This window comes from Condylura cristata, unplaced genomic scaffold, assembly GCF_000260355.1.
Source record: "Condylura cristata isolate star-nosed mole 26May11 unplaced genomic scaffold, ConCri1.0 scaffold00006, whole genome shotgun sequence".
Taxonomy (NCBI): Eukaryota; Metazoa; Chordata; class Mammalia; order Eulipotyphla; family Talpidae; genus Condylura; species Condylura cristata.
In genome coordinates this window covers 4,285,508-4,296,119 of record NW_004567107.1, presented here as the reverse complement: position 1 = coordinate 4,296,119, position 10,612 = coordinate 4,285,508, and the positions used below count along the sequence as shown (strand labels likewise).

The window sequence follows — 10,612 nt, the reverse complement described above, 5'->3', positions numbered from 1 at the left end:
CCTGGCAGCGGGTGTCGCCGAGCCCCCGCTGCCCACCGCGGTCCTGGCCATCCTGGCCCGAAATGCCGAGCACTCACTGCCCCACTACCTGGGTGCCCTGGAGCGGCTGGACTACCCCCGGGCCAGGCTGGCCCTCTGGTGAGAAACCCGGGCGTTGGCACCCACTGGGCACGGAGCCTCTCGGCTCCACACACAGCCCCTGCCCCTTAGGGCCGATCCATGCGCTACCAGACACCACTGGCAGGCCCCTCCCCTGGGGGGTGGCCTCCCTATAGTTGAGACCCCAGGGGGTCTCCTACCCTCTGGTCAGCTGCAGACTGGCCTTAGGAGCCTTCCACTGACCCGAGACATCCACCCTCCTTCCAGTCCCTGCGCCTCCTCTTGGGGCCCCCTCTGGGTGTACCCTGGTGCAACTCCGCTTGCCCTAACCCTCAGAACCCAAACTCAACCCTCACTTGCAGTGGTTCCTGGGGTCCTACGTGGCAGGACTGGGGGTTCCTGAGAGCCAGTGGGGGAGCTGTCAGCTCCGCACTTCATGCTGCTTTGCAGGGGAGTCAGACCCGCTCCCCGGCCTGCTGGGCTGGGTCCTCACAGCCAAGGGCTTTGCCTCCTCCCTAGATTGCCCCCCCCACGTACCCCTCCCCCCAGGGCCGTAGGGTCCCAGGCCACAGTCCCTGGCAGGCTGAACAGGGTGGAGTCTGGAGCTGAGGTTGGGGCTAAACTGAGAGAAATGACAACCTACCCCTCACCACACCCCACAGTTGGGCTGGGGTGGAGCTTTGGTCTGAGAGGGCCGCCCACCATTACAGCAGTTTGGGAGGGAGTTCTTCCCACCCCTGGAGGACTTGACACGTAGTTTGTGGGGACTTGGCTTAAAGGGGCAGAATCACGTAAAACCTGGGTTCTTGGCTAAGGCGCCCAGCCCTCTCCCCCAGCCCGCCCGGGAGCCTGTCCCACAGGAGAGGCGAGCGGCTGCTCTGGGCCAGCTGGCAGTCAGCACCTCCCAGGTCACCTGAGTGCGGCCTGGTCCTCATGACGGTGGAGGGACAGACCAGGTCTTCTGTCTAATCCTGCCTCAGAGGGGAGGGGCTGGCCTGTGGTCGCACAGCCAGGAATGCAGGTAACCAAGGAACACAGCAGGTGTATTTGGCAAAGGTGAGGTGCTTTTCACCTTTCAACTTGCGATCTCCTGCTGCCTCAGCCCATGAGCTCGGCAGGACAGGGGAGAATGTGATGCCCAGAGATGGACAGGGTCTTGCCCGTGGTCACTCAGCAGGTCACGGAAGCGGGAGCAGGACCTGCCTGTCTGCCAGCCTACAGCCTTCCTCTGGAGCTTACCTACCTCCAGTGCCCCGGAGAGGCCAGCCTCAGGTGCAGGTGCCCTGGGGGGCAAGGCCGCCCCGGGGCTCGGTCCTGCCGTGGCCAGGCCCCTCACCTGTCTCCTTCCTGTGTCCCAGGTGTGCCACGGACCACAATGTGGACAACACAACAGAGATGCTGCAGGAGTGGCTGGCCGCCGTGGGCCAGGACTACGCAGCCGTGGTCTGGAGGCCCGATGGGGAGCCCAGGTGGTGATCTGAGGAGACAGGTCCTGGGGAGGATGGGCAGTCCCCAGGGGACGGCGTGGAGCCTCAGCCTCTGGACCCACCGCCCTGCAGAAGGAAAGGCACTGACCAGGGTATCACCCCACATTTTTACCCCTCAGGCCCTACCCTGATGAAGATGGTCCCAAGCACTGGACCAAAGAAAGGCACCAGTTTCTGATGGAGTTGAAGCAGGAAGCCCTGACCTTTGCCAGGGCCTGGGGTGCTGACTATATCCTGGTAAGAAAGCCTGGCCTGGGACTTAGCTTCTCACAGGGTGGTACCTGTCCCTGACCAGGGTTGGTGTGACTGAACCAGCCGGCGCCTGGATCCTTCCGCCAGCGGTGTGGGTCAGAGCGCAGACCAGCCATAGAGCTTAGATCTCTGTGCTTAAGCTCAGACTAGGTACTAAGCCTGGCTCCCTGTGCTAGACCCCAGGGTGTAGACTGAGCCCAGATCCCTAGGCTGTATCCCAGACTATAAACTGAACCTGCTTCCCCAGAGTAGAGCTCAGAGTAGGCTACTCCTCCTCCTTCACACTCTGACACTCAGGTGATGGTTTTTTTTTATTTTTTAAGATTTATGTATTTATGCACACAAGAACCTGGGGTACAGGCCAGAGGTGTAGGGGTGAGGGGATTCCCCAGGGACAGAGTGGGGAGCAGAACAGGCAGATGGACGAAGCACACTGCTGAGGGGAGCAGCGGGAGACAGGAGAGGTCTGCTGCGCCCTGGGGGTCCCTCCCTGGCGGGGATCAAACTCATGCTGCAGTGGCTGCAGATAGCTTCGTAGTGCTGCGCTTCAACCCACCGCGCGCCAGGGTGGGCCCCGGCGGTGCTTCTAGATCAGCAGCTCCGGCCCAGTTCTGGGTCCAGCCCCGGAGCCCGTGCCCCAGGTGAGATCTTTGGTGCAGAAACAGCTCCCGGTTTATAGGCCTCTCAAAGGGAACTCTGTCAGATGGTGGGTGCCACCCTGGTCTCCGGGGGGCTGTAGCCCAGAGAAGGCTGGGCCAGTGACGCCCCTTCCCCAAGTTTGCAGATACAGACAACATTCTGACGAACAACCAGACGCTGCGGCTCCTGATCGAGCAGGGCCTGCCCGTGGTGGCCCCCATGCTGGACTCCCAGACCTACTACTCCAACTTCTGGTGCGGGATCACCCCCCAGGTGAGGCGGGGCTGGGCCTCGGGAAGCTTGAGGCCCCTGGAAAGGGACACAGTGAGCCTGATTCCTGAGGAGCTATGGGCTCTGGCAGGGGGATGATGTTCTGGGGCGGAGGGAGCGCTCACAGCCCAGAGCACCCCTTCTCCCCAGGGCTACTACCGCCGCACATCCGAGTACTTCCCCACCAAGAACCGCCAGCGCCGGGGCTGCTTCCGGGTCCCCATGGTCCACTCCACCTTCCTGGTGTCCCTGCGGGCCGAGGGGGCAGCTCAGCTCGCCTTCTACCCCCCTCACCCCAACTACACATGGCCCTTCGACGACATCATCGTCTTCGCATACGCCTGTCAGGCTGCAGGTGAGGACCGCTCCGTTGAGCCTTCCCGGGAGAGCCCTGTGCCTTTGCACATGCTGTTCCCTCTGCTTGGAAGGCCCTTCCCTGCGCTGCAGCTCCACCTGTTCACTCCTGCTTGTCCCTTGGGTCATAGCTCTCCTCGAGCCCACAGCTCCTGCAGGTGAGATCCCTTGGCTCTCCCCATCATGGCACGTTCAGATGGCAGGTGATGGAGCACCTGTATCGGGTGCAGGGCTGGACAGTGAGGGAAAGCAGGCCGTCCCTGTCCTCTGGAGCCTCCAGTCCGGGGTCCATCAGCGGCGGTGACGGGAAGGAGAGCGTGGGATCCAGGAGTTCCTGAAGCTTAGACTGGTGTGGACCTGGTGAGGGAAGGCTACCTGGAGGATGTGAACTTTGGCGCATTAACAAGGCAGGACAACATTTCGGCCAACAGGACCAGGAGGTGCAAAGAGCCTGTGGTAGCAGGAAACCAGGAAGGCAGGTGGATCAAGCATACTGTCCACAAGGGGCTGGTTAGGGGCCTCGGCAAAGGCCCGGGCAGGAAAGGGAGGCAGGGGCCAGCCTCCGTGGACCCGTTTAGCAAGGCCGTGAGCCTGAGAACAGCCATCAGAGGATCCTGCCAACGAATTTGCACACTGAAAGGAGCCAACAAATAACTCTGGGAGTTATTTTTAAGATGGAAGTTACTAGAAATGGGTTTGGATGGGATAACTCCAGTCCTGAGTAAGGCTCTCGGGCGGCTGCGGAGTGTAATTCAGGTCCTAGAGTCGGGGGGGGGGGCAGGCTGCTGCTGCCTGGGGACTTTGCTTTGGGCCGTTTCATCAACAAGTCTTGCCCCGAGGCCTGGCAGCAGTGGCCTCGCTAAGAGGAGTGTTGTGACCCAGGTTTTATGCCCCAGACGCTGGTGCAGCCACCCTGCAGAAAAGACGCCTTATTACTGATGCGGGTGAAACGTCCCTGGAGGATGAACGAGCAGCAGCAGAAGCGGCTCCTAGTTTCCGAGTGCCCGGGGTTTGGAGGGGCTGGGGGGCCACGGCTTAGTGCTCATCCTTCCTGCTACCCACTCTGCGCTGGGAGTCCCAAGCCCTGGCGCCACGCCGGCCCGGGGGTTCACATCCCGAGCACCTCCTCAGCCCGTAGGAAGTGATGACTGAGTAAATTACCTCAAATGCTCATGTTAGCGGTGACACATACTGACACAATGTGCCTCTCTGCGTGGGGGCACATGGGGGCAGGAGAAGGTGCGGGCTTCATTGTAGGGTCCTGATCAAAGGTGCCAGATAGTGTGGGCCGATGGGGAGCCGAGGTGGAGAAGATTTGGGGGGGTTGGTGCCTTTGGGGGGCGATGGTCAGGTTTGCCTGCTCCTTCCTCACCTGGCCCCCCAGGGGACGGGCCCATGTGGATCTTACTGGCCATGCTTGCCTGGGGGCCCAGCAGGTGCCCAGCAGGTGCCCGGTGGAATCGCTAAGCCACAGACGCCGAGCCCTTTCTCCTGCCCAGTCCCAGCACTGGTCACGGGCCAGACTCGCGGCTGGCCCACGCGGCTTGCACCCCTCTCTCCACAGGCGTCTCGGTACATGTGTGCAATGAGCGGCGCTACGGGTACATGAACGTGCCTGTGAAATCCCACCAGGGCCTGGAGGACGAGCAGGTCAACTTCATCCACCTGATTCTGGAGTCGCTAGGTGAGGCCCGGGACGGGGCGCCGTCTGCTGCCCCCGTCTCCCCAGGTGCCTGGACCTGACTGGCCAGTGAGTGAGCGTCGGTCCAACCCCTCCCCAATGCCTTCCCTGACCCAGGACAGTCCCTTTCCCCTCCGGGCCTCAGTTTCCCGGTCGCCACCAGGGAGACGGTGGATTCTGCGGCCTCCAGGGCCTCTCCTGTTGTTGCTCTGCAGAGGTCGCTCAGATACCGGGTCCCAAGCTGGCATGAGCCAGGAGTGACTTATAATTGGGGGTGCTTTCCTTTGCAGTCGATGGGCCCCCTATGTGGGCTTCGGCTCATGTGTCCCGGCCCCCAAAGAAGCTCAGCAAGATGGGGTTTGATGAGGTAAGCAGGACTGCAGGACTGTCGTCCGGAGCTGGGTGGGAGCTCCCCTCTGCTTGTGCACCCCAGCACCCACCCAACCCTCCCCCCAGGTCTTTGTCATCAGCCTGGCCCGCCGGCCTGACCGCCGAGATCGCATGCTGAGCTCTCTCTGGGAGATGGAGATCTCTGGGCGGGTGGTGGACGCCGTGGATGGCCGGTGAGGCTCCTCGGGTAGGGACCTGGGCAGCTGGAGGGAGCCCCTGAGAGCAGATGAATGAGGGGCCCCAGTTTTATGTCCCAAGAGCTGTCAAACCAGGCTGAGCAGTTCTGCCCGGGAGGGGGGTGCATGTCGTGGGCCTGGCCGGCTGGGGTTCCAGCTCTGCTGCTTACCAGCTGTGACCTCTGGTCAGTCTTCTGTCTCTCAGCTGGAGTGTAAGCAGCAAGTAGTCGAGCTCTCTTCCTGGGAGCTTAGTAGGGGGAGTTTAGCGGGCACCAGGCGGACTCTGGAGGTTAGGCGCTGTCATCGCATCTGAGGGTTATTCTCTAGCCTAGACTGGGCTCCCCGATGGGTGGGGTGGGAGCAGGCTAGTCCTGAGCCTGGGGACTCCCCATACCTGAGGCCTTACCTCTGCCCGCAGCCTTTTGCACCACAGGAGGTCCATCCTTGTGCCATACTGGGCCTGGGGTGCTTCTCCTTTGGGCCAGCTCCCTGGAGAACCACCTGTCCCCAGGTGACTGGCTCCCCAGGTCCTATCACTGATGGCTTCAGCCTCAGGAATCAGTTACCAGGTAGAGACCCTCAAAGCAGAGCCCTGGCCGAACCTCTGCCAGGCCCCCACATCCCCGACCCCATCTCCCTTAGGACACTCAACGGCAGTGTCCTGAGGCGCCGCGGTGTGGACCTGCTCCCGGGCTACCAGGACCCCTACTCGGGCCGCACGCTGACCAAGGGTGAGGTGGGCTGCTTCCTGAGCCACTACTCCGTCTGGGAGGAGGTGAGACCCCAGCCCTGGCTGCGGGCGGAGCCCCGAGGGGCTTCTCTGAGGTTGGGGGCCGAGAGCAGTGACTGGCAGAGAGAAGCTTCCCGCCGCCCTCCTGAGCCTCCTGCCTGTTCTGAGCAGAGCTCCTCCAGCCTGAGAAGAGGGGGACAGAAAAATCTGCCTGGGGCTCAGGGGCCCGAGGGACGGTGGGCGTAGATCCAGACAGAACCAAGCTTGGCACAGTGGGGAGGTGCAGGCCATTCCAGAGCATGCTGTGGGGTGAGTGGCCTGGCCACCCAGAGGCAGAAGAGCCTTCTCTGCAGAGAAGGGGGGGGGCGGAGGCACCTGCTGTAAGGCCCCTGCAGGGGGAGGGGGACTGGGACAGACGGGAGGGCGATAGGCGTGGCCTGTTGGGTGATCTGGGCGTGGCCTGTTGGTGGTGTGGGCGTGGCCTTCTGTGTGAGCTGGGCGTGGCCTGCTAGGGCAGGCCCAGGAAACTTCCTGAGGGGCTGGGACACTGTCAGGGGGGCCTTCAGGGGGCTTGCCCTCTGCTTTTTATTTTCTCCTGGAGCCAAAATTAGAAGGGAGTGAGCTCTGTGTGTGTTTGTTTTGTACTGTCTCTAAGCGCATGCAGGGATGACGCACATCTTCCCATTTACTTACTGATTTCGTGGTTTTCCCCATTCCAAGAGTAAAAAAGTACTTTTTCTTAGAAATGTTGGGGGCTAAGGCACCCCACTCCCCCCAGCCCCCCAGCCAGTTCAGAGGGCCAGCAGGTGCAGCTGATATGCTCGGCCCCCACGTCCTGGCGGCGTGTCCTGGGAAGAGCCGCCTCACCCTGAGTCTGCAGCTCCTCCTGCCTCGCGGCACCCGCGGGTCCCGCCTCCCCAGAGTCCCGGGAGAGAAGGGCTATGGCCCCTGGGACACGGCACGCTCAGTGAGTGTCGTGGGGGTGAGGATGGCCATCAGGCTTCTACTTGGAGAGCTTGATCCAGCCCTTGGGGGCCCAGCACGGCACCGGCGAGGTTTGGAACGGCTGAGTGGCACGGCCAGGGCCAAGCCTTTCACATGTAACCATGGGACCAGGGACAGGCTGAGGGGGTTCCGGGGTCTGGGTATCCCCAACCACCTTCTGTACCTCAGGTGGTCGCCCAGGGCCTGGCCCGGGTCGCTGTGTTTGAAGACGATGTGCGCTTTGAGAGCAACTTCCGGCGGCGGCTGGAGCAGCTGATGGAGGAGGTGGAGGACCAGAAGCTTCCATGGGACCTGATGTAGGCAACCTGAAGGGCGAGGGCGAGGGCCAGCCTCCGCCTGTGTGGAGCCCCGGCCAGTGAGCCCCAGCTCACCGCCAAGCCTGGACCCGCAGGGTGGGGCTGAAGGTGGGATCATGGACACCCCAGTACTTACATCGACTCCTGGGACCCTTGGTGTCACCTGCAGCTACCTCGGCCGGAAGCAGGTGAACCCTGAGGAGGAGGTGGCTGTGGAGGGGCTGCCACGCCTGGTGGTGGCCGGGTACTCCTACTGGACACTGGCCTACGTCCTGAGCCTGGCGGGTGCCCGCAAGCTGCTGGCCTCTCAGCCCTTGCGCCGGATGCTGCCTGTGGACGAGTTCCTGCCCATCATGTTTGACCAGCACCCCAAGTGAGCCCCTGGTGGAGTTGGGGAAGGCCACCTCAGCAGGTAGCAGGTCCCCTCAGTGGCAGGTGGAGGAGCGGGGGCTGCAGGCTGCTACACAGGGACTTGCTCCAGGTGACTCAGGAGTCACCAGCCTGGCCCGGTGTGAGATCCCTGCTGCCCAGAGTGGCTTCGAGGCCTGTGCGTCCCAGTCCCAGGCCACCTGGAAAGTGGGGATGAGAGTACCCCGCCGGCCATGTTTGCTGAGTGGGCTCGATGGAGAGGGCAGTGAGGTGCCTGGCAGCAGGTCGGTGTGTGGTCTGAGCCGGGGGTCCCCGAGGCTCCCCTGAACTATCTTCCTGCTTCACAGTGAGCAGTACAAGGCCCACTTCTGGCCTCGGGACCTGCGGGCCTTCTCGGCCCGGCCCCTGCTCGCTGCCCCCACCCACTATGCTGGAGACGCCGAGTGGCTCAGCGACACAGAGACATCCTCTCCCTGGGACGACGACAGCGGCCGCCTGGTCAGCTGGAGCGGCTCTCACAAGACCCTGCGTGACCCTCGCCTGGACCTGGCCGGCAGCAGCGGGCACAGCCTCCGCCCTCACCCCCGGGACGAGCTGTAGGTGAGCGCAGAGCTGGGGAGGCCCCAGCCCAGCCCACGGCCTCGGTTCCCACCCCCATGGCTGACTTCCTGGGTCTCCGCGCACCCTCCTCAGCCTGTCCGTCTCCCGATGGGCTCTGTCCCTGTGTCTGCATGCCTCTGTCCACCTCTAGCTCTCTCTGGCACCTCTGGCTCTCGTGTCTGCCTACTGGCCTCTCCACCCCACCCGCCGCTGTCTGTGTCTGTGTCCTGCCGCCGGATGCTAGTTCTCTCTGTCTCTCCCTCATGCCCCTCAGGCCGAGTTGTTGGCTCTAGAGGGATGCCCACAAACAGGCTTCCACTGCCGGAGCAGAGCTGGAGAATGTGGCCAGAAGCTGCCCCAGGAGCCTCAGACCCCGTGGTGACCTGGCTGCCACCTCAGGCGCGACCACTATGCCCTTTGTACCTGGGATACCTCGGGGGGGGGAAAGGTCAGAGCTGCCCGTTCCCCCAAGGAGAAGGATTCACAGGCCCTCTTACCCCACACGGCCTGACTCGGGGCCTGGGTGGAGGTGGGGGGAGGCTCCCAGCTTTCCTGGCCACACAGCAGGGCGCCGCCGCTGGGGCCCCTCCGCCCCTCCGCCTCAGCCTCTCCTGGACTTGGTGCTTGGATCTCCCCTGCCTGGGCCCCTCTCCTTGGGCCAGTGGGACGTGCAGGGAGGCGACAGGCCGCCTCTGGACCTGTGCTCCGCTCACAGCGTGCCTCAATAAAAGCTGCCAGGATTTGCACTTTATACAGTTTAGCTTGTTGTGGAGCATCTTTGCTGGTCACAGGTGCTGGGAGGGCGCATCCCAATCACCAGCTGAGAAGTTGGAAGAGACTGAGGGGGAGGCCAGTCCGGAGGAGTCAGAGCGATGTGGCATCGCCTTAGGTTAGTCCTGGGTACAGGAGGTGGGAAGACCAGCACTCAGGGGCTGGGTGCGGGTGAAGCGGGCAGGCCTAGAGCCCAGCCCCCCGCCCCCAACTCTCCCTCACCTTGCAGGTCAGGTCAGGGCTGGATGGAGCTCTCAGCCTTCTCATCTTCCCTGGGGCCCCTTTCCTGGTGAGCGAGGAAAGGCCCAGGGCGCCTCTGTGGCCCTGAGCTGCATGACCACCAGAGGGCGTGAGTCAGCAGCACCTGGGCGCCCTCTGTGTTTCGGGGTCCCATCAGGAAGGGGCCTGGAGCACCGGTGCTGCTGGGCTAGCTGGGCAGCTCTGTGTCCTCCGCCCTTCTGCCTGGAACAACAGGCCTCTGCCTTCCCCACCGCCTAGGATAGGCTCTGGCTTCTGAGGCCAGCAACAGTCTCCAGGGCCTGCACCCAGGCTCAGAGCAGGGGAGAGGCGACTCCTTGCCTGGCCCTGCCATTGAGGACAGTGAGGTGGCACCAGCATCTCCGGTTTCTTAGAGGCGCCCTGTCCCAGCCCCTCGAGTCAGTCAGGCAGCATCTGGGTCCTGGCACCAGCTGGATGCCCCCCGAGGCTGGCTCTCCGGAGGCTGTGTCCTGGCCTGATCCCAGGGCCTGGCATGGCTGAGGGAAGGCCTACGTGGTGGGACCAGTGCTCTTCCCTGGAAACGAATCTCAGTGATAGCAGACGAAGGGGTTATGAGATGACCAAAGTGAGGATTCTAACCTGGGAATCAGTCCAGTGGGCTCGACTCTGTGAGAGCTCTTCCAACAGACACGAGTTTCATTTAGTTTACATAGGCAGGACAGTGAGGCATAGACGTTAGAATGTAGTTTTTCTAAACAGGAGGTTTCGTATTCTAAGTTGTCCCGACCTAAAGATGCCCTGATGCTGTCTTGGAGCAGCTGGGCTTTTGTTTGCTTATTTTAAAATATTGATTTATGCACACAAGAACTGGGGTACATGGCAGAGGTGCAGGGGATGAGGGGGCTCACCAGAGACAGAGTGGGGAGCAGAACAGGCAGGTGGACTGAAATACACTGCTGAGGGGAGCCGCGGGCGAGACAGATCTGCTGTGCCCTGTGGGTCACTCCCTGATAGGGCATCAAACTTGTGCTGAAGTGGCTGCAGATATCTTCATAGTGCTGCTCTTTAACCCGTAGCACTACCATGGAGGCCCACAGGTGGTTTTCTAAATGATTTATTTATGCACACAAAAACTGGGGTGTAGTCCAGAGGTGCGGGGGTTGAGAGGATTCCCCAGAGACAGAGTGGGGGGAACAGGCAGATCTACCGAAAAACACTGCTGAGGGGAGCAGCGGGGAGACAGGGGAGGTCTGCTGTGCCATGTGGGTCACCTC

At 62.3% G+C, this 10,612-nt stretch overlaps 1 protein-coding gene across 2 annotated transcripts in view; it reads left to right on the top strand.

Moving 5' to 3' along the window:
- Window positions 1-9,099, top strand: part of CERCAM (cerebral endothelial cell adhesion molecule) — a 9,879-nt gene extending 780 nt beyond the window's left edge. Inside the window, exons 1-13 of one of the 2 annotated variants that reach the window (XM_004677286.2) lie at window positions 8-138; window positions 1,458-1,568; window positions 1,706-1,823; window positions 2,616-2,750; window positions 2,898-3,102; window positions 4,666-4,785; window positions 5,073-5,149; window positions 5,239-5,345; window positions 5,991-6,123; window positions 7,252-7,379; window positions 7,549-7,752; window positions 8,096-8,348; window positions 8,623-9,099. In XM_004677286.2, coding sequence (XP_004677343.1) covers window positions 1,495-1,568; window positions 1,706-1,823; window positions 2,616-2,750; window positions 2,898-3,102; window positions 4,666-4,785; window positions 5,073-5,149; window positions 5,239-5,345; window positions 5,991-6,123; window positions 7,252-7,379; window positions 7,549-7,752; window positions 8,096-8,348 — 1,554 coding nt within the window. In that variant the 5' untranslated portion in view covers window positions 8-138; window positions 1,458-1,494 and the 3' untranslated portion in view covers window positions 8,623-9,099. Of the gene's footprint in view, window positions 1-7; window positions 139-1,457; window positions 1,569-1,705; window positions 1,824-2,615; window positions 2,751-2,897; window positions 3,103-4,665; window positions 4,786-5,072; window positions 5,150-5,238; window positions 5,346-5,990; window positions 6,124-7,251; window positions 7,380-7,548; window positions 7,753-8,095; window positions 8,349-8,622 lie in introns of those variants that run through there. The other variant, XM_012721639.1, reaches the window with a different exon arrangement.
- The last annotated feature ends 1,513 nt before the right edge of the window (window positions 9,100-10,612 follow it).